This window comes from Zeus faber, assembly GCF_960531495.2.
Source record: "Zeus faber genome assembly, chromosome: 1".
Classification (NCBI taxonomy): Eukaryota; Metazoa; Chordata; class Actinopteri; order Zeiformes; family Zeidae; genus Zeus; species Zeus faber.
Genome location: NC_137193.1, coordinates 46,754,308 through 46,778,627, shown reverse-complemented (window position 1 = coordinate 46,778,627; position 24,320 = coordinate 46,754,308). Strand labels below are relative to the sequence as shown.

The 24,320-nt window shown below is 43.5% G+C and overlaps 3 protein-coding genes across 5 annotated transcripts; 2 read left to right on the top strand and 1 right to left on the bottom strand.

The window, feature by feature from the left end:
- Positions 1-5: 5 nt before the first annotated feature.
- On the bottom strand, positions 6-7,779 carry LOC307232317 (uncharacterized protein). Its single transcript, XM_080003276.1, has 8 exons — positions 7,640-7,779; positions 5,453-5,572; positions 5,196-5,366; positions 4,801-4,920; positions 4,074-4,220; positions 3,042-3,164; positions 2,896-2,946; positions 6-2,812 (listed from the first exon to the last, which is right to left on the bottom strand). The coding sequence occupies exons 1-8, from the start codon at positions 7,707-7,709 to the stop codon at positions 2,028-2,030; spliced, it is 1,587 nt and encodes a 528-aa protein (XP_079859402.1). The 5' UTR covers positions 7,710-7,779; the 3' UTR covers positions 6-2,027.
- Positions 7,780-10,019: 2,240 nt separating this feature from the next.
- LOC307234339 (uncharacterized protein) lies at positions 10,020-16,533 on the top strand. Of its 2 annotated transcripts, XM_080006024.1 has the most exons (8): positions 10,020-10,156; positions 10,670-10,745; positions 11,747-11,995; positions 12,351-12,536; positions 12,931-13,182; positions 13,502-13,660; positions 13,812-13,976; positions 14,987-16,533. In XM_080006024.1, exons 2-8 carry the CDS (start codon positions 10,676-10,678, stop codon positions 15,748-15,750), a joined length of 1,845 nt encoding a protein of 614 aa, XP_079862150.1. In that variant the 5' UTR covers positions 10,020-10,156; positions 10,670-10,675; the 3' UTR covers positions 15,751-16,533. The 2 variants fall into 2 exon arrangements, with proteins under 2 accessions (XP_079862150.1, XP_079862151.1); XM_080006025.1 differs by lacking the exon at positions 10,670-10,745.
- Positions 16,534-16,923: 390 nt separating this feature from the next.
- olfml2ba (olfactomedin-like 2Ba) lies at positions 16,924-24,208 on the top strand. 2 transcript variants are annotated; one of them, XM_080008523.1, is made up of 8 exons: positions 16,924-17,251; positions 17,459-17,651; positions 17,815-17,922; positions 18,397-18,564; positions 19,606-19,822; positions 20,220-21,182; positions 22,639-22,815; positions 22,900-24,208. In XM_080008523.1, the coding sequence occupies exons 1-8, from the start codon at positions 17,172-17,174 to the stop codon at positions 23,511-23,513; spliced, it is 2,520 nt and encodes an 839-aa protein (XP_079864649.1). In that variant the 5' UTR covers positions 16,924-17,171; the 3' UTR covers positions 23,514-24,208. The 2 variants fall into 2 exon arrangements, with proteins under 2 accessions (XP_079864649.1, XP_079864648.1); XM_080008522.1 differs by having other exon boundaries at positions 17,388-17,651.
- The last annotated feature ends 112 nt before the right edge of the window (positions 24,209-24,320 follow it).

Genomic DNA, 24,320 nt, shown 5'->3' with positions numbered 1-24,320 from the left:
TCTGTATCAAAATAGTATTTATTGAGAAATTGACAAAACAGATTTTCATTTCAAGCAACAGGTAAACCTGAATCTTATCCTTTTTCAGTGCAGAAGAGAAATTGTACTTTTGCTCTCTCCCTCGTCTGGTCCGATCCCACAGAAGAGCTACTGTAGCACAAAATGTTTAAAAAGTTCATGCTGGCTATGATGGAAAAATCAGAACACACAGTGCATCACAGTTTTGTACGGGGCTGCATAGCCGCAGACCGGTCAGAGTGCCCATGCTGACCTCTGTCCACCGCTGAAAGCGCCTACAATGGGCTAGCCAATGGAGCAGTGGAAGGTGACTTGGTCTGATGAATCTCGTTTTTCATGTGGATGGCCGATTGCGTGTGCGTTGTTTTACCCAGGGAAGAGATGGCACCAGGACGCACTATGGGAAGAAGGCAAGCCGGTGTGGCAGTGTGGGCAAATGCTCTGCTGGGAAACCATAGGTCCTGGCATTCATGTGGATGTCACTGACACGTACTACCTATCTAAACATTGTCGCAGACCAAGTACACACTTCATGGTAACAGTATTCCCTGACGGCAGTGGCCTCTTTCAGCAGGATAATGTGCCCTCCAACACTGCAAAAAATGTTCAGGAATGGTTTGAGGAACATGACAGAATTCAAGGTGTTGACTTGGCCTCTACAGTATATTCCCCAGATCTCAATCCAATTGAGCATCTGTGGGAATTGCTGGAACAAGCCTGATCCATGGAGGCCCCACCTCGACACTTACAGGACTTTAAGGATCTACTGATAATGTCCTGGTGCCAGATACCATAGGACACGTTCAGAGGTCTTGTGGAGCCCATACCTCGACGGGTCAGAGCTGTTTAGGCGGCACAAGGGGGGCCTACACGATAGGCATGTGATTTTAATGTTGTGGCTGATTGGTGTATACTTTTTTCAGACTGTTAGGCTTTTTTTTTTTAATGCTTATAGCACTGGTGATACTCAAACCTGACCAGAAGAAATTCCTTGTATCCGTAATGTACCTGGGGAAATAAAACCGATTCTGATCTTCAGAGTATCTTTGCTTTGAGCAGCTCTTTGTGTCAGTGACACATTAGCGAGCCTGATGATTAATCAGTTGCAATGGTTTCTTGATGAGGTGTTAGAAGAATAAATCTATTATATTCAATATATATATTTATATAGCGATTTTTTTAAAATATTCCAACTCCTAAAGACATAAAACATTTAAAAAAATACAAAAGGTAGAAATCTATTCAATGCCAAAAAAATATTTTCCATTTTTGTCAAAGGACATCCACAAAGTAAGCTAGTAAAAAGTTACAATTTGAAAAATAGTGCAAAACCAATTGTGTACACATGGGATGAACTGAACGGGCACCCAAGAGACATTTTGTCTGGGTAATTGGACAGAATTATGTAATGCATTTCTGTGATTATTATTTTTTTGTTGCTAAAACTCAACAGTTCAGAGTTAGATCTAGACTACGGAAGCAGTCCCAGTCTAATCTATGAGGATGTAATTATAGAAGCTTCCTTCAAGTGTGATGTGCTGTCCCTTGCAAATACCTTGTCCAAGGTACAATCAATTTATGATTGCAATAGAGTGTAATCAAAAAAACAAAAAAGAAAAAAGAAAAAAAACAAACAAACATAAAACTGTTAAGGTTTGATTGACAACAAGCTTTACGTCATCCAACAGAGTTCCGGCTGGAAAATGAAGCAAATTCAAACAGCTGTGGTCCTTCTGAATATTTCTAGAATCCTGTCCAGGGAATTGCTTTTGCTTTTGTGAAGCTGTTACAAACTGGAGGAAACAGTGCTGCTAGACTGAATCGTTATCTTGGTCTGCAGCCATAAATGCATCATCAACATGCAACTTCAAGATCTCTCACTTTCAGGTTTATGTGGTTTGGGAAGGCAGAGTTCCACATTGCCTCTCCACTGTGTTTCTCTGCCCCAGCGCTCCATTCGGGGAGCGAGGCAGGAACTAGGTTTCTCTTATGGCTGCCAGTTGAGTTAATCAGCATCCATTCTCCTCAACCTCACTCTCTGCTGCCACAGGAAGGATGAGGTGGGAGATACGGCTCCATAAACCACTGAGCTTGTCTGCATCCATACTATTAAAGGTGGATTTGCTGCTAGAGCCCACAAACCGGACCTTGATGTACTCTTGTACGGTTTCCTCCACTTCCTTAAAAGTCAGTTGAGGTTCCAAGTCTTCTTGAGGCAAGAGCACAGTGAAGGCCAGGAACACCCCCTTGTAGGCAGCGTTCTCGTGGTCGCAGTAGCGATAGAAGATGAGGGTGGAGCCCGGAGGCAGCTCCTCAAAGCGGTGGATGACGGCTACGGGCTTGTCCCCTTCAAAGGCTCCCCGCAGCTGGCTGTCAATGTCCAGCTTGACCTGGTCACTGTCCTGGTGGGCTTTACTGGCTCCGTCGATGTGCAGGACAGAGGCGTTGAGGGCTGAGGAGAAGGCAGAAGCCAGGCCCTGAGCCAGGCAGAGCAGTGTCCTCTCAGCCCGACGTCCTGCGGTCAGGATGAGGCTGACTGGCTCTTTGGGCTGAGCGTTTTCCAAGTGCTTTTCCAGGTGAATTCTGCTTCTCTTCCAAAGGTCAGCGTGCTGGTTGGGGAACTGGCTGTGTAGAGCGGCCAACTGAGTGGCAAACTCCTCAGGCTTTAGTTTCACTGAGGAATCCTCTTCAATATCTGCAAGCCCCCGTAATACGGCGACATTCTTGTATCCAAGGAGAGTAGCCGCGCTCAGAAGCAAGAGGAACACCAGTCTCCACAAATACCAAAAGAACCCTAAATTGATAAAAGGCCATTTAGCTTATTAACAACTACATAGGACACAAAATAGAGTATTTCAACTGAAAATCAAGTCTTACCTCTAGAGTGAGGCCCATGGGACCCAGATACCTTTAGATTTCTCTTCCCATCTTCAAAAGGAAATAAAGATATTAAACTACAATCAATGTGAAAATCAAAATAAAACCAAACCTTGTAGTACAACATCCAAAGAAAATATCATTACCTTGAATTTTGAGATGAACCAGTTGTTTTGTTGCAGGAATGTTACGCACAGGACGGCGTGTTGTGTAGGGCAACACAGAAGGGGGGTACACTCTTGTGACATTATGGTTTATCATGCCGATATCTACAGATGGAGCAGAATTCATTAATGCAACATCTTGGTAACTGGTAATACAAGAACAAGCAATTTGACAAACATAAATCATTGGGGTTATTTTAATGTTGCAGTCATCTTAAAATAAAATTTTAACAACCGAATATATTTTATTAAATTGGACAGAAATAGCAATATTAGAAATTATTAATCATTTCTGATCCAGAGATTATCTTCCCTATTTTTAACAGGGATGGGGAATATTTGGCCAGAGGGCCTATTACGGCTCTCTAGTCAACATCGCACAACAAGGTGGGTTGGCTTGTAAAATAGAAAACAGCATTCTTTTCTTCCTAAATGTGATATCGGTGGCATTTCTTTCCTTTTCTTAGCGGTGTAATGTGGTGAATTTACGGAACGGATTTACGGACGAATATAATATTCATAAGTATGTTTTAATTAGTGTATAATCCCATGAAAATAAGAATTGTTGTGTTGACATTACCACAGGAGGAGCAGTTTTTATCTACATAGGGAGTGGGTACGCTTTACGAAGGTCGCCATGTTGCACCGCCATGTTTCTTCTACAGCAGCCCAGAACAAACAACCCAAACACTGGCTCTAGAGAGGGCCTCTCAGCGTTTTTCACAACCACCGTCTCCTCCACGGAGGCCGCCATATTGCACCGCAATGGGGAGGGGTATTCAGTTGGTTGAGACCTGCAACCTCACTGCTAGATGCCACTAAATTCTACACACTGCACTTTTAATTAATACTTTTAATAGTCTATGGCCTGCCATTGTATATGTAATCATTAACTGTTACCCCTGGTTTATACTGTCCATTTTTTCAAACTAATATGCACATGGAGACATTTTTCCATTATTTTGCGTTATTTCCAGTATTTCGGTTTGTTTACAATTATACAATCAGGATTACCACTAGTCTTGACTCTAGACTCCATCTTCTCCTTGTACTCCACCATGCTGCTTTGTTTGAATACTTGACACTTTGGCCTGTTCTGTGGTGCTCTGAGTTGTGGTGCATGCTTAGTGGAGGTCACATCTTTCTTTGTTGATGGTTCACCTGAAAAACAAATAAATCCAAATAATGTCATCAATTCTCATCTCATATAATTGTATTGACCCAGTGTCTTGCATTGTGATGTAAATAGTGTAATCAAGTCATACAGTAGAATCAAATTGGTAGGCATTGGTGGTATAGTAGTGAGCATAGCTGCCTTCCAAGCATTTACAAAAGGGTAAGACTCCTGGCCACTGCAAATTGGTCGATGTATGCTTTGATAGCTTCTAACCTCTCATGTAAGTCGCTGTGGACAAAAGTGTCCGCTAAATGTAAATGTAATAGTATGATCTATTTAAAGATGTCAACTTTCGATTTGTGTTCAGGGCAGACGAAGAGCAAATCTGCTCAAAACCTCACATCTGTGGGTGATGAAATATATTTGCAAGACAGGAAATACAATCAGCACGCTTTTTCAGCATATGAAAACAAGCTAGATAACATCTACATGAAAAGCATTTGTCTGATCTAATCTTACAATTAGTACTATTATTTTACTATCTAATCAGGTGTGATTGCCTTGCTTCTTTGCATTCCACTGCATATCTGTATGCATGCGACTAATAAAAATTTTGAATCTTACCACTTGTGGTTTTATTTACACCGCACTTCAGATCTTCATTGCAGATAGCTCCACAACGTTCCAATATCACAAGAGGAGCTAGGTTTATGTCCCCCATTGCCAAAGTGCTTTCAACAGGACCTGTAGCAAACATCGTGCAGGAAGTAATGGTAATGCATGGTAAATGCACAAAGAATGTAGATGATGTATATATGGTATACAGTCCATACCTCTACAAAAATCGAATTAAATCATTATAAGAGCACACGAGCACACGAGCACACACACACACACACACACACACACACACACACACACACACACACACACACACACACACACACACACACACACACACACACACACACACACACACACACAAACACAAACACACAAACACAAAATAAGAAGGTTACTGGGGCACAGCTTTTGAACAACACGAAGGGGTTCTTCTTCCTCATCCATTTCTTGGGCTTTCGATATGTCCATTTCTTCCTCCATTTCCGGAACATCCACCGGATCGCCTTCACTGCCGCCATGCACTGCTCCCCCTGACGCCACCCGTGGGCTCTTCTTGCTAGGGGGCTCTGAGATAACCAAGAAGAGGGAGGGTTGAAACACCCCAACCCAAGTTTACCAAGGAAATTAAATAGTGTTCATGTTGTTGTTTTACCGTCATCTGAATCATCCTCTGCTTCTTTGCAGCCATTGACAGCAGCTGCCGGGGTTTGTCTCACTGGACGACCTCTGGGCCTCTTTAATGGAGGTCTGGGTGTCAATTCAACACTCACTACTGGAGAGAGAGAGATATATGACAAATAGTATGTCAACACACTGTGTCAAAGGCAATAATAAAGTGATAGAAAACCACTTGGCAATACATCAAAAAATGTAACTAGAAAAATGGCAATATAGAATAAACATTAAATAATTAACAAGAAAATTGGCAATATATACATGCACACACATACTACGTGTAGACTGACAGTGTGTATATACAGGTACTCCTCACTTAACGACCGAGTTCTGTTCCTAGGACCAGGTCATTAAGCAAATTGGTCGATAAACGAGGACCCGTGTTATTCCACGGTAAGGGGGCGTGGCCATTGTGAACGCTAGTGTAGTGAATACTGAGACTGCGGGAACAAGACTTAGACTGAGAACAGTGATGCACGACAAGATGTATACAGTGTATATAGGGTGATGAGATGGGATGCTTGACACTGAGACACCACGCACGCAGCACGCACGCTGCGGTATTGTACGCATCACACAATACAGACTGGTTCGGAGAGCTGGTCTTAAGTCCAAACGGTAGTTAGATAGGTCGTCACGTGGGGATGACTTGCTGAAGTTCAAACCGAGCATCAGAATGGGGAAGAAGGGGGATTTCAGTGACTTTGAACGTGGCATGGTTGTTGGTGCCAGACGGGCTGGTCTGAGTATTTCAGAAACTGCTGACCTTCTGGGATTTTAACGTACAACCATCTCTAGGGTTTACAGAGAATGGTCCGAAAAAGAGAAAATATCCAGTGAGCAGATGTTGTGTGGACAAAAATGCCTTGTTGATGTCAGAGGTCAGAGGAGAATGGGCAGACTGGTGCGAGACGATAGAAAGGCAACACTAACTCAAATAACCACTCGTTACAAGCAAGGTATACAGAATACCATCTCTGAACACACAACACTTCGAACCTTGAAGCAGATGGGCTACAGCAGCAGAAGACCACACCGGGTGCCACTCCTGTCAGCTAAGAACAGGAACTGAGGCTACAATTCGCACAGGCTCACCAAAAATGTGCAATAGAAGATTGGGAAAAACATTTTCTGGTCTGATGAGTCTGTATGTCAGCTGCGACATTCAGATCGTTGGGTCAGAATTTGGCGTAAACAACATGAAAGCATGGATCCATCCTGCCTTGTATTAACGGTTCAGGCTGGCGGTGGTGGTGTTATGTTGTGGGGGATATTTTCATGGCACACTTTGGACCCCTTAGTACCAACTGAGCATCGTTTGAATGCCACAGCATACCTGAGTGTTGTTGCTGACCATGTCCAAACCTTTATGAGCACAGTGTACCCATCTTCTGATGGCTACTTCCAGCAGGATAATACACCATGTCACAAAGCTCAAATCATCTCAAACGGGTTTCTTGAACATGACAATGAGTTCACTGTACTCCAATGGCCTCCACAGTCACCAGATTTCAATCCAACGGAGCACTTTTGGGATGTGGTGGAACGGGATGTGCACCAGGCAAATCTGCCGCCACTGCGTGATGCTATCACGTTAATATAGACCAAAATCTCTTGAGGAATGTTTCCAACACCTTGTTGAATCTATGCCACAAAGAATTACGGCAGTTCTGAAGGCAAAAGGGGGTCCAACCCGGTACTAGCAAGGTGTACCTAATAAAGTGGCCGTTGAGTATACATATATACACACACACACACACACACACACACACACACACACACATATATATATATATATAAAGTGAATAAGCAAATAAAGTGAGTATGGAGATATACAGTATAGTTTACAACAGTAGGACACAGCAATACAGTGATTTTTTCACTCACACACACACACACACACACACACACACACACACACACACACACACACACACACACACACACACGTCTGTGTAGCAGGGTGGAAAGTAAAACGGTTATGACAATATGATATATAAAGGGAGTTACCTCTTCCTCTTCCTCCTAACAAGTCTAAATTTAGCACAACATAAGAGAAAACTGTCCCATGACCGGAAGCAAACTATACACCGAGAAAGCTACTTGCTACTCCCAGCTAGCTCGTGTCAGCTAGCAGAGTGAGCTAACGCAGCTCTGAGCTAACCTTTGACCGAGGACCTCGTCAAGGGTCTTGTGGGTCGAGAAGCCGCATTTGAGGGAACCGCCGGATCCATCTTGTCACGCCACCTTGGAGCAGGAACGTAGAAGTGGCCTCTTTCACCCTGTCGAGCGCAGGGTGTCAACACACTGCGTCGGAGGCTGAGTCGAGTTCCGGTGGGTCGTGAGGTCAGACGTTTCTGACGTCGCTGACGTCACACGTTCGCCGGATCCGGAAGGGGGTTTGGTGATGTTCTGAAGTTAACGCTTTCAGTGCTGTCCCATGAAAGCGGTTCACCTCCTTTGTTGATGTGTAACTCTCACCTGATCAGTTGTGGTATAAACTATATACATGCACAGTATATACATATACAGTATAAACATATATATACATATATATACAGTATATACATACTGTAGAGGCTGATAATAACAGAAGAGTACAGAGGACATTGCTGCTCACTCCACATGGGAATCTCTCCACCTACCGTCCAAATACTTTATCTCATTATAAACATGCAAATAAATAAAACTGTTCAATCCCTTTCCCCTGTTGCACAAGTACAGTCATTTAGCCTCTGTGCCCTTTATTTGGCTCCGTTTCACATTTATTTACCAAACACTGATCTCTCATTGCACAATCACCCTCAGCTCAGATGAAACACGTGTCACATAATGAAGGAAAAAGCATCAACCCAGAGTGGTTATAGGACCTAAACTACTATGTAGTAGTAGTCATTATATGCTTAGATTGGTTATGGCTTACACTGCCATCATCCTGTTTTTTCTTTCACTGAAACAAATAACTTAAGCTATAAGACGTTTAAACCTTTTATTGAAGAAGATCGACATAGATTATTATATATGCATTTATTGCACAACTTTAATAACAATAAGAATATAAGACGAATCAGAATCTGTTTATTTCGTCCAAGTACATTTTCACATCCAAAGAATTTGTCGCGGTAAGATTGGTCCACTGCTGAACAGACAATTTGCAAAAATTAGCAGTCTGAAAAAGTAAAAGAAGAACAGCTAAATAAAGTGTACCAAAATAGCCAAATTTTCAAAGAACGAATAGCCAAATAAAAAACAAAAATCCAAATCAACAAAATATACAGAATGTACAAAGAAGAGTTATTTTAAAAGGCAATAGCTGTGGCTTAGTGGCAGTATGGTAGTATTGTTATGGGTATAATTAAAATAAAATACAATATAGGTGGATATACAGTATTGTACAGATGGATAAATATGAATACACTTTACTCTTTGTGTGATAGTTGTAGCAGTACAGGAGAGGAAGTGTGTGTGTGTGTGTGTGTGTGTGTGTGTGCCTGCGTGCGTGCGTGCGTGCGTGCGTGCGTGTGTGTGTGTGTGTGTGTGTGTGTGTGAGTGCGCGTGCGTGTGCGTGTGTGCCTCTGTTGGGGTGTTGTTCATTAATCAGAGTCAATGGGGGCAGGGTGCCTGTTGGTGAGCCTCGGTCCCATGGGGAAGAAACTGTTCTTGTGGTGTGAAGTTTTGGTCCTGATGGTTGATGGCAGAGTCTGAAATAAGTGGTGTCCGGGGGCGGGAAGGGCCAGCCACTCCTCCGCCTGCCTCAAGGTCCTGGAGGGAAGGAAGGTTGCAGCCGATCACCCTCTCCACAGACCGAATGACCCGCTGCAGCCTGCCCTTGTCCCTAGCAGTGGCAGCAGCAAAAAACAGACGTTGATGGAGGAGGTCAGGATGGACTCAACGATGGGGGTGTTAAAGTGCGCCATCATTGCCAGTGGCAGATCGAATTTCTTCAGCTTCCGCAGGAAGTACATCCTCTGCTGGGCCTTCTTTATGAGGGAGCTGATGCTTAACTGGAGGTCCTGAGCGGTTGTGGTGCCCAGGAAACTGGAGGACTCCACAGTGTCGACCGGGGACACGGCGAGCAGGGGAGGAGGGGCTGGCCTTCTGCGGCAGTCCACCTGGCCGCACCAGGAAGCCAAGGTGGTCAACCTCCCATCCGTATGGTTGGAGGTTAACCTTACAGAAGATCAAAATGAAAACACAAAGCTTTCTTATAGGTTTTTATTGTGCACAAATGAGATTTAATGGGCCGTTGTGGCTGAGCTTCCTCCAGTCTCTAGACGCAGTGGCTACCATAACTCGCGACAACCACTAGATGTCGCTGTGTCCGTTTAACAATGCCCCGGAGCTTCGGCTCGATTTCGGCACCACCCGGTAAAAAGCGGCAAACTTCACATTGAAGACTTCGTCCGCCCATTCACTGCATTAGTGCCCGCCGTTGCTGAAAGTTCAAATGTATGAAACTGTATTTAAATAGTTTGATATGTACGTATACTGCATGAGATTTGAGAATTCTGTGTTTTTATTTGATACTTCCGGTCTGCGGGGAAGCGACATCGTCGTGTCATGGTCCGACGGAAACGTGGCTGACAAAGAAAGATTCCGGGCAAAGGTTGCGTGAGCTGTCAGCAGCGTGAGGCAGACCTGGGTGCGCTTCCAGGCTAATGTCATAACAGATCGACCTGTGGTAAGAAGAGATTAATATCCCACATTAAACGTGGACGTTTCAGATCCGCGGAAGGCTTTAGGGTCAAGAGGTTTGAGATCTTTGCTCTGTTTTGCTAAGGTTAGCGTTTTAGCTTGACGGTCGGTAAATACCATTTGCACCGTTAGGAAAGCTAACAATGTAGCCGAGCGCAGCCCCAAATGACAAGTTTTGGTACAAGTTATTACATATAATTCCTATTTCCCCCCTAAAGATAAATTAGATGGTAGCGCTAGTGCTGTGCTGTACCTTGCCTGTTCATATATTACTTAGCCTTTGTTGCCTTGAGTTGTTTTTAGCATTTTTAGCATTAGCTCAATAGTACAGTTGTGGATGGTCATGAGTAGCATCTGGCCATAAGCAGTATAGATAGATAGATAGATAGATAGATAGATAGATAGATAGATAGATAGATAGATAGATAGATAGATGGATAACATCTCGGCTAAATAAATAAACCAATGTCAACCCTTAAACACCTTTGTTTCTGTCCAGCGTTGAATGTCCAGATTTTATCGCCTATCAACAGATATGGCAGAAAAAGACGCCAAGACCATTAATGACATGACAGGTACTGTAATAAAGGACCAACCACGTGATGCCTAATATATGAAAACAACAAAAAAACATATCTGAGAGTCGTTGTCATAATTTAAGAACGTCTTTTTTTTTTAATCAGACACAGAGGAGGGAGAAACCATCTTAAACAAATTGAGTATGGTTACAGCATTTGCTATGACCAAGGAAAGAGAGGTGGATCTCACTCAGAAAGTAATAGAAGAGCACCGAAAGGATAGTCCATTACAAAGTTATAGTTAAACATTTTGTCTGTACATATTGGATCCGTTTCCACTTCTTTTGTAATCTCTTTTTTTTAATGTAAATTACACCTACGGTATAGATCCATCTCCACACTCCATAATCACAAATAAAGAGACAGACATTGTCAAAAGGTCAACACTCCACTTGTAAGTGTTATTGAAGCTAAAGTTGAGGAAATGTATTTGCTTTATTTTCATCATTTACTTGGTCTGTCTACATTAGATTAGATTAAACTTATTGTCATTGCACAGAGTACAAGTACTGAGGCAACGAAAGACATTTCTACGCATTTTACCCATCCCAGTAACTGACGTAGGAGCAGTGGGCTGCCATATAGCGGCGCCTGGGGAGCAGATGTAGAACCAATCTTTGCCCAGGGAGTATGCTGAACTATCTATCTGTCTATCTATCTATCTGAACAGTGTGATATATGCTCTCATTCATGGAGGAGATCATAGTGGCATAGGTTTACTATATGTGTATCTTTTCTCTATAGATTGTTGCAATTGACAAAACCTATATGACAGTCAATTTATCAGCCCCATGTTAGCCCCTTCTTATAACGAACCAAAGCCATTCTGGTTTGAATTCTGACCAGGCAAATGCATTGCAGTGGGTGGGTGCACAATGAAAAGGAAGAAATCAGTTCCAATTTAGTTTAAAAGAGTTCTAGAATGGGGATAGCTGTTACTCTGTAAACATCCAATGTTTTCAATCCAATAACTCATAAGAACGACTCTGTTTTCACAGACACTGCTCAACTTAAAAAAACAACGGCTCATATAGGCTCAGGGGATGGCCGAGAGGTGGAACAGGCCTCATTCTCAGCAATGACAAATGATCTAAAAGAACACACAACATTCCTGCAAAGTCCATCTCCCCAGGGACTCTTTGCGAAAGAAATGCAGAGAAGATGTAGCGATGCTGAGATGATTGGGCCCACATCTGAACAGACAACCACAGAACCTTCTTATCCAGAGGTTATTGCACAGACTGGAGGTAATCATATCCCCATGCTTGATCCCTACGATGTGATAAACTTGTATAGTAAGTAGTTGTTGTATTATAACATTATATACTGCCCTATGTGTGAGTATTATGTGTTTTCTGGATGTACAAATTCATCATAAATATTGATTCTTTTATTGAGAGCTTAGAATCTCGTAGCCACAAAGTCTCAGTGTCGTTCCCGCAGTCTGTCAGTATTCACTACACTAGTGTTTGCAATGGCCACGCCCCCGTACCGTGAAATAACACGGGTCCTCGCTTATCGACCAATTCGCTTAACCACCTGGTCCTAGGAACGGAACTCTGTCATTAAGTGAGGAGTACCTGTATACTCTTATCTTCACAGACACTGATCAACTTACAGGAGCAACAGAGAATTCTACAGAAAGGCCTGAAACCACAGTTTCTGGCATCAAAAAAGACACAAGGAAGAATGTTACCATTCCTCTGGATAGTGAGAAAGGAGATAGTGAAAACAGTGGTGTGATACCGAGGAGCAGTGGGCCACATGGGAAACCCGATGAGTCCTCCAGTGAGTTTGAACAAACAATACATCTGGAACTTTATATAATATTGCACAGAAAAAAACATTTATTTGCCATTTCAATGAGAAGATTCTGTGGGAAACATTGAATAGTGTTCTATTATTCTATTAAATGAAATTTTCTGTTTTTTTTCATTACATTTGCGTTTTTTTCTGTTGCTCAGATGATAATTTACCAGGCCTGTGTTAGCCCTACTCGGAACAAAACAAAGCCATTCTGATTTGAATTTTGACCAGGCAAATGCATTGCAGTGAGTGCACAATGATATGGAAAAAATCTGTTTAAATTTAGTTTGAAAGAGTTCTGGAATGGGGATAGCTGTTACTCTGTAAACATCCAATGTTTCCAATCCCATAACTCATGACTACTCTGTTTTCACAGACACTGCTCAACTTAAAGAAGCAACAGAGAATTCGGGCTCAGGAAATGACAGAGAGGTGGAAAAACATGCCTCACTCTCGGAGACAACAGATGATCAAAAAGAACATGCAACATCCCTGCAAAGTCCATCTCCGCAGGGACTCTTTGAGAAAGAAATCCAGAGAAGATGTAGCGATGCAGAGATGATTGGGTCTTCATCTGAAGAGACAACTGCAGAACCTTCTATTGCAGAGGTTACTGCACAGATTCGAGGTAATCATATTCCTATGCTTTTATATCATGTGATATAGTTATATATTAAATAATTGTTATATTATTATCTATTACATACCGCTATTTGTGTGAATATTATATGTTTATGGGTGATTAGAAAAAATCCTTTAATAAGTATTGATTCTTTTATTGACAGCCACAAATCATATTAGAAAAGCGTAGCCAAAACCAACTTGTTGACAACTCAGTCAGTTAGAAAATGAGGATGGGGAAATGGAATTCCATTACTTATTTGTGCATGTTTGCATTTTGATTATTATTATATATAACTCATACGAATCAACTGATCAACCTACAGGCACAAAACACAATGCTACAGGAAACACAGTTTCCGACATCAAAAAAGACATGAGGAAGAATGTTTCCATTCCACTGGATAGTGAGAAAGGTGATGGGGAAAACAGTGGTGTGATACCGTGGAGCAGTGGGCCACCTGGGAAACCTGATGAGTCCTCCAGTGAGTTTAATAATTAAACTGCAGAAGTAAAGTATCTTGTCCCTCCACAGTTCCTCAGTGTCACTTAAAATTCACATGTTGTCATTCACAAACATCTAGAACTGTATACAATATTGCACAGAATAAATCATTTATTCCCCATCTCAATTAGAAAAAGACTCCACTGTAGGAGGGATTTCACCAGAGGACGATGCGACCCTTATGCTGGACAACGGAAATGATGATGAATTGCAAAGACCCACAGCTGTGCAAGATGGAGAACCAAATAATGGACAGCAAATGTTTGCAAATATTGCAGACGTTGGTGCTGGAGACGGTAGATACTAGTTTATTTGTTTGTTTATTTTACCTGTGCTGTCAGCATGTTTGGCATTCAACACAGGGTATTTGCATGCCATTGCATCCAAGACTAGTTTATTTGTTTGTTTGTTTGTTTGTTTTACCTGTGGTGTCAGCGTGCTTGGCATACAACACAGGGTATTTGCATGCCATTGCATCCAAGACTGGGTTAATCTGCAAGTGCAGTTCAAATTCTCAACCTGCAATGCCACTCTTTATTAATCATCAAGAAATGCTTGCATTAACTCTGTCCTTTGGGTGACCTGAGGGAGGACAAGGACACAGCTTTTCTGTCATACATGACTGCCACAAATCCCCCTCTTGGTGAATGATCTTACCATGATTTGATCAATAAACAAGTAAGCATTATAACTACTCCAAGAGGAGAAGAATCACCACGGGTGAGACAAATAAACATAAAACAAACATGTACTTGACAAAACCTAAACATAGAAACATCAGATGACAACATGTATTTGACAAAACATGGCAAATTAAGTTGACGAAAATTGGGACCGCAATTATGGCACGTGGTCTTTTCCTGTGATGGTTATAGCAGTCAAGGAGAGGAAAGGAGAAGTGTGTGTGTGTGTGTGTGTGTGTGTGTGTGTGTGTGTGTGTGTGTGTGTGTGTGTGTGTGTGTGTGTGTGTGTGTGTGTGTGTGTGTGTGTGTGTGTGTGTGTGTGTGTGTGTGTTTCCACAAGATTGGTCCCAATTAATTCTTGTCTACGAGGTCAGAATTATATTGTAGTGCCTCCTGTATAAGTGGGAGTACCTGTATAAACAGTGACTCATTTATTAAGCGCCACAAATCACATAATGCCATCGCCAAAACCTGCCTATTAAGCAGACAACTCTATTCCGTTCCATCACTTTTTTGTGTATGTGTACGTACACAGCTACATAACCCAGTATCAACACTAACTTAGAGATGGATAATTTTACCATTTCTTGAAACCATGTAACATTGTATCCTATGCTCTACAGGAAATGTGAAATACTGGATGCCATTTGTCATCGTGGGACTTTTCGCCATGTTGGTTCACTACCTCCTCCAGATTCAATCTCCGGGAGAGATGAACAACATGCAGCAAGTCGAAATCTTCTTCAGAGAGCTTGAAATTTCCAAAACTCGGTTCCCCAACCAGCGCTCTGAGCTATGGAGAAGGAGCAGAATTCACCTGGAAAAGCACTTGGAAAACGCTCAGCCCACAGAGCCAGTCAGCCTCATCCTGACCGCAGGACGTCGGGCTGAGAGGACACTGCTCTGCCTGGCTCAGGGCCTGGCTTCTGCCTTCTCCTCAGCCCTCAACGCCTCTGTCCTGCACATCGACGGAGCCAGTAAAGCCCACCAGGACAGTGACCAGGTCAAGCTGGACATTGACAGCCAGCTGCGGGGAGCCTTTGAAGGGGACAAGCCCGTAGCCGTCATCCACCGCTTTGAGGAGCTGCCTCCGGGCTCCACCCTCATCTTCTATCGCTACTGCGACCACGAGAACGCTGCCTACAAAAAGACTTCTCTGATCTTCACAGTCCTCCTGGGAGAAGAAGAGGAGCTTCCTGCCCAGTTGGGTTTGAGTGCTGTGGAGGAGATGGTGGACGACCACCTCAAGAAAAAGTTCCTCTCCTCCGGCAGTTCCATTGCGTTCGACAGGATGGACCTTGATAAGTACAGCGGCCTGTGGAGTCGCATCTCTCACCTCATTCTCCCTGTGGTCAGAGAGGAGAGAGTAGAGCATAATGGATGTTGAGGGGCATAAAGCGGCCTTGTTAGAATCTCTTAACACCACACTCACCTGTCTGTCAAGTGCCACACAGAACTACTGCTGTCATCCTCGGGGTCGCTTGATTAGTCTAGGGATGCCATGAATATTGATTAAAAGCGGACACTAAAGAGTTGCGCTGTGCACTAAGATATGTCACATATAAAAACATTTTTAAATGTCTGCATATTAAAGGGAAACCTTACCTTGAACTTGGAAATTTGACCTAAATAAGGTTGAGTTGGGCACTTTAATCATTTAGCCTACTGGTGATTTTAAAACATGCGTAGGTAATTTGAACTCAGAAAATGATCTCTGGGTTTTTTTGATAATGAAATGGTGTAATGTTACTGTACGACCCAAGGCTTTTTAAAATGGTTGGTTCCTGTCATTTAGAACTGTTCAGAGCACAGCCTCACAGAGTGCTTTACAATTGAGGAACTTAGCACAGTGAGAAGCTGCAGTAGAGTGCTAAGTTTCTCAATAGTGTAGTTCAGCGAGTTTGTGCTATGAAAAGTTATAAATTATAGGAACCGACATTGCCTGGGTTGCAAAATTGACATACAAAAGGTGTTTTTTTTTTGTTTTCTACAATGGAAAAATAACCTATTTAAAAAAAAAAAAAAAAAAGCATATCATAGAATTTACATTTTGAAATCTGTGTTTGTTTTTTATATTTCAAGAAACGGACAAAATAAAATCACTCAAGGAAATCAGAACATCAAAGAATTGTGCCTTATGATGTAAATAAACCTGGCGATCAGAACTTGATTTGATGTACCGGTCTTGCATTGCATGTTTCTGCCGCTAGAGAGCAGCGGGGGCACTGGGACGTTTGGACCTTCTCATCAATTTTATTTTGGGCCAGTGGATTCCAACGTAATTGTCCAAATACAGAATAACAGAAAATGAATGGTAATTGTATTGTGTATATATATTTTTTAATAATACAATTCTAAAATAAAAATGTATTTTAACGACACAGATTTACAGGTTCTTGATATAGCCCAGAGAAAGCTGCTTTCTTTCTGTGGTGGGGGGAAGAAAAAAAAAAACCGTTTCTTTTAGAAGTTGCACTCCTCCTTGGTGTTGGTCCGCCCCCCAGCAGCAGCAGATCTGAGCGGGACTTCATACTGGGACATGCAGCGGCTGAGTGGACATGCTGTAGATAAACAGGAGATGGGAACCTGCACTGACCTTCTTGTTGATTGCATTTGTTTGGCTTTGTAGTTAAAGTGAGGCAATGTAATCACAAGTCCAGCTAAATTAAATAGTGACAGGCTGTGCCTGCTAAGTTAGATATATAACATTTCATCTTTTGCAAAATATGGAGAAAATGTGCGTTTTCTCCGCAATGTGCCTGACGCTCCTTCCATGGTGCGCAGCTGCACCGAGGAACTGGTCTGGACATGGGACGCACAGTGACCAAAGTGAGGGAAGTGAAATTCTGCAAGAAGCCGCTTATGCACAGGAACACATTCTATTTCAGGTAGGCTGCACAGCTCAATCTTTCTGGTGCTTGGATTTGATGCATTTTATTTTTTTCATGTCTTTCAAATTCTCATACTATTTAAAAATGTGATTATGCGTGGTCCCAAAACACATGCCTCCTCTTCTTTTTGTAGCTTCTGGGTGATTATGACAAAGTGAAAGCCCTCTCGGAAGGCTCTGACTGTCGGTGTCAATGTGTTGTCAGACCCCTGAGCCGGAGCTCCTGCCGACAGGCGGCGGAGGGCGGCGCCGCGCCGCACGACTCCTACACCGTGGAGGCGGTCTCCTCGGGCCCGGGGTGCAAGTGCGCCTGCAGCGCTCCCCCCTCTGCCGTCAACCCGTGCGAAGCGGAGTTGAGGCTGAACAAACTTAAAGAGGCTGTGAGAGAAAACGTGAAGGTGATGTTCCACCCTCAACAGCCTCCGGTTCATATGCCCCCCCCCCCCCCCCCCGTGCGAGTCGTTTCTCTCCGAAATGGATTTGGATACTGCATTGGATACACATTTCCTATCGTGAATGGATACACCCGTTTTATTAAAGAATATTCTTTGGTCATTCCAGCTCTCCACCGTCGTCGACCTGCTGGAAGGGTCTTTCTATGGCATGGAGCTTCTGAAGCTGCACTCCATCACCAGTAAGCTCCTGGACCGGGTGGAGAACATTGAAAAGGTACTGCCGTGGTTAAGAGCCCTGGGTTGGTCGTATGGATTCAGAGTGGAATATGAATTGTAAAATCTAGAAGTGCCATGCAGGAAAAACAGGTCTTTCGCAATCTACTGGGCTCATTTGTCAATGGGGTGAGAATTGGTCTCCAGGTCAGTGGGTATGCCCATGGCTCTAATGGAAAACAGCATGTTTGGCAATAAGACACATTTAAGACCTTGATAGGTTTTACCTCATGTTCGTCTCTCATGGGGCACGCTGTGATCGAAAGAGTTCTGTGCGTTAGGAGAAGTTCCGTAAAACACAGTCCTTGGTCATATCAGGATTGCTCTCTCGAACCATAAACATCAGGTTGCCATGTCTCACTGTGAACGGTATGATCAATTTGGTCACGTTCTTTAATGTGCCTTATTGGTGCGTCTGCTCAACACAGTGTTGAACGTTCCGTGAAACATGAATACCAATGTCTTGTGTCATTAGGCGGTGTCTGTAGACCGCAGTGGAGACGAGGTCCAGCCGAAGACCAGTCCCCTCGCTGAGGCTCAGGAGACGGACCGCCCCGCCACACCTTCCCACCACCAGCGCCAGGACAAGAAGAAGAGACTCAGTGAGATGAGTGAGAGTGCAGCAGCCTACCGCAATCCAGATGTGAGTAGATCCATGTGAGGTCAATGTCCGTGTCCGCTGAAAGGGGTTATTAAATCCAAAACCCAGTGGTCCAAAAGGTGATGCAATCGCCAGTCATTGGTGATGGTTTGTTTTCTGCTGGGGCACAAACAGTATAATCCTAATAATGGATCATGTTAGGTCATGTTGTGAAAAATCTTAAAAAATATTGGTAAAACTATTTATATATATAAAAAAAAAGTGTCTTAAATAGAAACTGAATCACCTCTCAGTAGGGCAAAAAAAAAGCATGTTAACCGAGTCTCACATCTTGTTGAACGGCTTCTAAAACCAAATGAACAATGAAGTGCTTTTTTCCATATCTGAGGCCCAAGAGTATATGATAACCATTAACTTATTGAGGTAATTGGGACGCTTGGCAAGGCCCAGTTGAGTTTTGTTTTTTTGTTTTTTACATCACAGTGGACTTTGGTGACATGTGCCGACCTCGATCAAGTCATTCACACCTGGCTCTGCGGGCCCGGATTCATAACTCCTAATTCATGACTTGTAGTAGTCCCTATGTAAACTGGAGAGCCAGGAATTGAATGTAACATGCACATGATCCAACATGCAAATATGTTGCTGTAAGTCAGAATTGCCAACCGATTGAAAATGATCACAAACGAGGACAGACTCACTCACATAGAGAATAGACTCACATTTTTTGACACAATCTGCAGACGAGAAGGTTGATACCAATTTCATCCTTGTGTCCAGTACACAGATAGAGACATGCTACCTGCACAGTAACTGTGTTCACTCAATGCATAGTAGAGGTGGATCAGCTAGCCTAGCTCCTGTGAAATTAGGGAAATATACCTTTGCAGCATCGGAAAAGCTTATTGACGTTAATGTTCTGGTGTGAGGCATTTCATGGCAACCCCCAATTCACTGAAGTGCCGCTTGACAGCTCATCAAAAAGGGATGAAATTGATATTAACCTTTCGTTACATGTTATCAGGAAAACAGTGTTGTTTTTCTTGCACTTAAGATGTGTTTTATTTTCCTTTCCTCTCATAGGAGAGATATGATGAGAAGTTTGTTGGTGAGCCTGATGCTCTCCTTAAGGACGATGTTGCTGCTCACACTCATCTGTCCACTCCCAGAGAGGAAACTAAGCAGCAGCCTCCTAAGGTGGTGAAAAGTGGCCCTAATGGCATGATTATCCGAGGAATGACTTTTTATAAATCCGAACCTGATCCAATGGTGGCAGATGATGGCGACCCTGGCGAGAACTGTAAGTCCAAATACCAAAAATCCAGTCCACCAATTCAATGAACTATCAAGCAAACTGATCCTTCCATCAAGTAGACAAGGACATTAGATAATAAACAATACATTTATTTGATGTTTTATAGTCATATTCTATAGAGATCACAAGGAAAATGACAAACTAAAAATGATGCTTCCCTACACTGCATTATATCAATACAATCTATTTAAATTCAAAGCAAACTGAAATGAGCTGTTTGACTAGGCTGGGTACTTTGTGTCACTTACTACTATCTGTGGAACGGAAGATTCATAAATGTCCTTTTCTTAAACAGTTATAAAACACAACTATTATAACACTTGTCAGATTGTTGAAATAATTGTATGATGATGTGTTCTCTACTTTTTCCTCTCCGTTTCAGTCTTTGAGTATCATGGCTTCAGCGGTGAAGGTCCTATTAATCTGTTCATCGAGGAGCAGCTCCTCCAGCACAGGACACCACCCCCCAGTCCCAGGATGAGGGCAGGAGCTCGAAGATCTCCACCCGAGATCTCAGACCCTATGGGCGGCGTGGAAAAGACAAGTGACACACCAAAACCCAAACAAACACAGCCCGACGTAGGAATCCAGGACATGTTCATTGGTGATGGAAGGACGGTGGCAGAAGGTGTAAAGACTACACTGTTACCAACAGGGAGCGTCACAGCAAGACCATCGGAAGCCACGCATGGAAACAGGGAAGCCGGCACTAATTCTCAGGTCATACAGACCACTGGGCCAAACGTGATCAAAACCACTAATGGCCCAATCCCTCTCACGATCAAACCAGTTCCCACGGTGACCAGCAACCCAGGCCTTGGAACCACCATGGAACCAAGCAAACCCACCATGAGCGCCACCACAACCTCTGCACCGCCAGCCACAGAGGAAACACTCAATGTGCTGACAACACCCAAGACACCAGTCAGCAAGGTGAAAACATCTACTTTGGAACCACCAAAACCCACGGGAACACTTGACAAAATGCAAACTACTGTGGGCGCCAGTTCAATTCCACAAAATGCTCAAGAACCGATCTTAACTGAAGAGCAAAAAGCTGAATCCAACTTGTTTGCTTGGTCGACCGTCGCCCCTGGAGCACAAACGCTCAGTGCTTCCCTGTCCTCTATCATTCCACCCTTGGCCACAGCGATAACCACAACCACAACCACGACTTCAACGCCGACCACCACGACCAGGCAGACCGTCCCTGTCAAACCAAAAACAAAGTTAGAAATCAGATGGGAGGAGGAGAGAAAGGAGTGGGGAGCTGTGGAACCAGAGCAAAGTAATAGAGAGTCGATTCCGATGCAACAGAATGAAGAGCCCACTCTACAGAAAGCTGGTGAGTCAGTTTGCTTTCCCAATACCACCTTGCTGTATTTTTTCCCATTTAATGAATTTCTTTGAATGAGTCTAACAATTGCACATTTCTGCTGTTTCAAAAAGGACAGCAATGGACTTTGTCCAGATTAAAGTGTAAAATAAATGCCACTAGAGTGTGATTTGTATTTGAAAGGTAAACATATCATTGGATGCCATTATTGTGGAAAAATAAGAAAGATAATGATACATCACGGTGGCAGTTTCCGGGACAGAGACACAGAAGATGGGGGGGATGTAAACACAAGTTTATTGTAGCGAGTGGGCCAGCTGGAATTAGCCCAGAAGCAGATAGAACATGTCATGACACAGGCGTGTATCCTGAGTGAGTGTGGGGATGGGAGTTTTAACCTGTTGCTCGTTAGACCAACCAACAGGTATCCACGCTGATCCCAATCACCTAGTTCCAGGTCAGGTGTGGCTGCTCACCACACCATACCCGACACCAAACTGAGGCCCGGGAGACTACCTGGCCGAAGCCAACTCCCCCAAGCAGTAAACAGAACAAGCCTAAAATACAGACTGACATAGGGTTACAATATCTAAAATGCTAAAACACAGGACTCTGACACAGGGTTTCCATACCTTAATAAACAAATGTCCCAAAAAAAATGGGCTGCTGGATGGTCCCAGCGATGGCTGCTGTGCGGAGAAGCTAGCTGCCAGCGGTAACCTGTGGCGGTTGCTGCGCCTGCTTCTCCCCTGGTCCTCCGCCAGACCCCCTGGATGCTGCTGCTGCCAATCGGGAGAGGGTTGGTGCTGGGGCCCGCCTGTTGAACTGCTGGTGGCTCCAGGACGTCTTTGGATGGCCCTTCTGTGTCCCTTCCCTGTCCCCTTCCCTGTTCAGGCGCCAGTTACGTTACCAAAGTGGCGTTTTCAGGGCGCTCCGACACAAAGACACAGAAGACACAGAAGACGGGGGGGTTGTAAACACCAGTTTATTGTGGAGAGTGGGCCAGCTGCAATTAGCCAGGAGCAGATAGACACATGTCATGACAGGGCTCCTATCCTGAGTGTGTGTGTTGGAGGATGGGGGTTTTAACCTGTTGCTTGTTAGACCAACCAACAGGTATGCAGCCACTCTGACCCAATCACCTAGATCCAGGTCAAGAGTGGCTGCTCATCACACCATACCCACACCACAACCACACATCACCTAGCCCTACAGTAAATATAGGAGGTGTTGATGTATTCCAAAGTTTTTTTAAAATTGGTACAATAGCCATGTCTGGAAAGTCACATTAAAGTGAGTTAAATTCATCTTATGTGGCAGTTTAGGATTCATATTTTGGAGGCCAAGCTTGGCCAATGAGCTAATAACAATTTGTAAGAACCGTTCACAAATATTTGTCTCAGATCTCGACACTGTTAAAAGAGAAACTAAATCCTTTTCCTGTAAATATTTGACTCTTTCTCAGGGGAGTGTAAGGACACGTTGGCTGGGATCTCAGAACCAGTAACTCACAACAAATATGGCCGGAACGAGGGAGCGTGGATGAAAGACCCAAAGTCAAAAGATGACAAAATTTACGTGACAAACCACCACTATGGAAACAACCTGCTGGAGTTTAAGAACATGGAGATCTTCAAGCACGGTGAGAGCCAGTGACGATGTCTTAATGAACAGAAGTTCTCCCTCCTCTTTCCTATAAGTAATCTCACGTTCTCACGTTTCCCAGGACGTTTCACCAACTCCTACAAGCTTCCTTACAACTGGATCGGCACGGGCCACGTGGTCTACAATGGGGCCTTCTACTACAACCGCGCCTTCTCCCGTGACATCATCAAGTTCGACCTGCGGCTGCGGCAAGTGGCCGCCTGGACCATGCTGCACAACATCGTGTTCGAGGAGTCGTCGTCGCCCTGGGAATGGCACGGCCACTCCAACATCGACTTTGCCGCGGACGAGAGCGGCCTGTGGGTGGTCTACCCGGCGCTGGACGAGGAGGGCTTCCTGCAGGAAGTCATCATTCTGTCCCGGCTCAACCCCACGGATCTCAGTATGGACAGGGAGAGCACCTGGAGAACCGGGCTCCGGCGGAACCACTATGGAAACTGCTTCATGGTGTGCGGTGTCCTGTACGCCGTGGACAGCTACGAGCGCCGAGACGCCCACCTGGCATACGCCTTTGACACGCACACCAACACGCAGATGGTTCCCAGAATGCCCTTCACCAACAACTACAGGTACACTACGCAGATCGACTACAACCCCAAGGAGGGTTTGCTCTATGCGTGGGACAACGGGCACCAAGTCACGTACAACATTACGTTTGCATACGTAGACCCCTAGTGAGGATTTATTTGTATCTGTAATAAAAAAAAAAAAGTAATATGATATACAGTATACTTTGATTCTATAGACTAGAGACAAGTAAATACATTGTGTTTGCATTGTACAGCCTTCTTCAGGAGACATCTCTGGTCTATATAAACAAACGTTATATCATTCTATATTGTGAATACTAGATGAACCTGTGTAAAGCAAAGTAATTCTTGTGGATTGTAGATCAGTCCATGTTTGCTTTCACAGACAGCTGTGAGGAAAATGCAGGCTTTAAAGAAATTGTTCCGTAGGTAGAAGTAACAAAATAAATATTTGGAAAGCTCCCATTCAGTTGTATATATTGTACTATAAATCATTTTGAGAAACATGAATGTAGAAACATGCCACCAGCCCACCTTAAAGCTTTGGTCAAATGAATGCCACATCAATAAATCATCTGCAATTTTAAGTCCGTGGAGTCACCACCAAAAATGTACTCCATATTCTGTTGTATACACTTATTTTTTTTTTTACATGTTTTTGTATTACTTTTTTTTTGTTGTTTTTTCTTTGCACATACAGTATGCCACATAGGTCCATCTGTGTGGTGATATCTTTGTGGTGCGATCACAGATCGCTGTTGGCCTCTTGTGAAAGCACTTACTCCTTCCATATCAGATTGTACTGTTTTTGAAGAGACTGCAATAAAGGTCTGAAAAGAAGTAGAACTGTCCTTTTGTTGCCTTCATTTTTGGTGAAACCAAAGTGGGCGTGATAACACCATATGAGCAGTAAACCAGTAAGAATACTGTCAAGAGGAAAGGCCACCAGATA

What these genes read in the sequence shown, in the direction of transcription:
- LOC307232317 (XM_080003276.1), bottom strand. Translation starts at nt 7,709, where the DNA reads ATGGATCCGGCGGTTCCCTCAAATGCGGCTTCTCGACCCACAAGACCC. An exon ending in TGTTCAAAAGCTGTGCCCCA is followed by an intron (nt 4,921 to 5,195) that starts GTAACCTTCTTA and finishes TGTTTGCTACAG; the next exon opens with GTCCTGTTGAAAGCACTTTG. An exon ending in GGTTCATCTCAAAATTCAAG is followed by an intron (nt 2,947 to 3,041) that starts GTAATGATATTT and finishes TTCCTTTTGAAG; the next exon opens with ATGGGAAGAGAAATCTAAAG.
- LOC307234339 (XM_080006024.1), top strand. Translation starts at nt 10,676, where the DNA reads ATGTCCAGATTTTATCGCCTATCAACAGATATGGCAGAAAAAGACGCC. An exon ending in GAAACCCGATGAGTCCTCCA is followed by an intron (nt 12,537 to 12,930) that starts GTGAGTTTGAAC and finishes CTGTTTTCACAG; the next exon opens with ACACTGCTCAACTTAAAGAA. An exon ending in GAAACCTGATGAGTCCTCCA is followed by an intron (nt 13,661 to 13,811) that starts GTGAGTTTAATA and finishes CATCTCAATTAG; the next exon opens with AAAAAGACTCCACTGTAGGA.
- olfml2ba (XM_080008522.1), top strand. Translation starts at nt 17,090, where the DNA reads ATGGAGAAAATGTGCGTTTTCTCCGCAATGTGCCTGACGCTCCTTCCA. An exon ending in GGGTGGAGAACATTGAAAAG is followed by an intron (nt 17,923 to 18,396) that starts GTACTGCCGTGG and finishes TTGTGTCATTAG; the next exon opens with GCGGTGTCTGTAGACCGCAG. An exon ending in TGGCGACCCTGGCGAGAACT is followed by an intron (nt 19,823 to 20,219) that starts GTAAGTCCAAAT and finishes TCTCCGTTTCAG; the next exon opens with TCTTTGAGTATCATGGCTTC.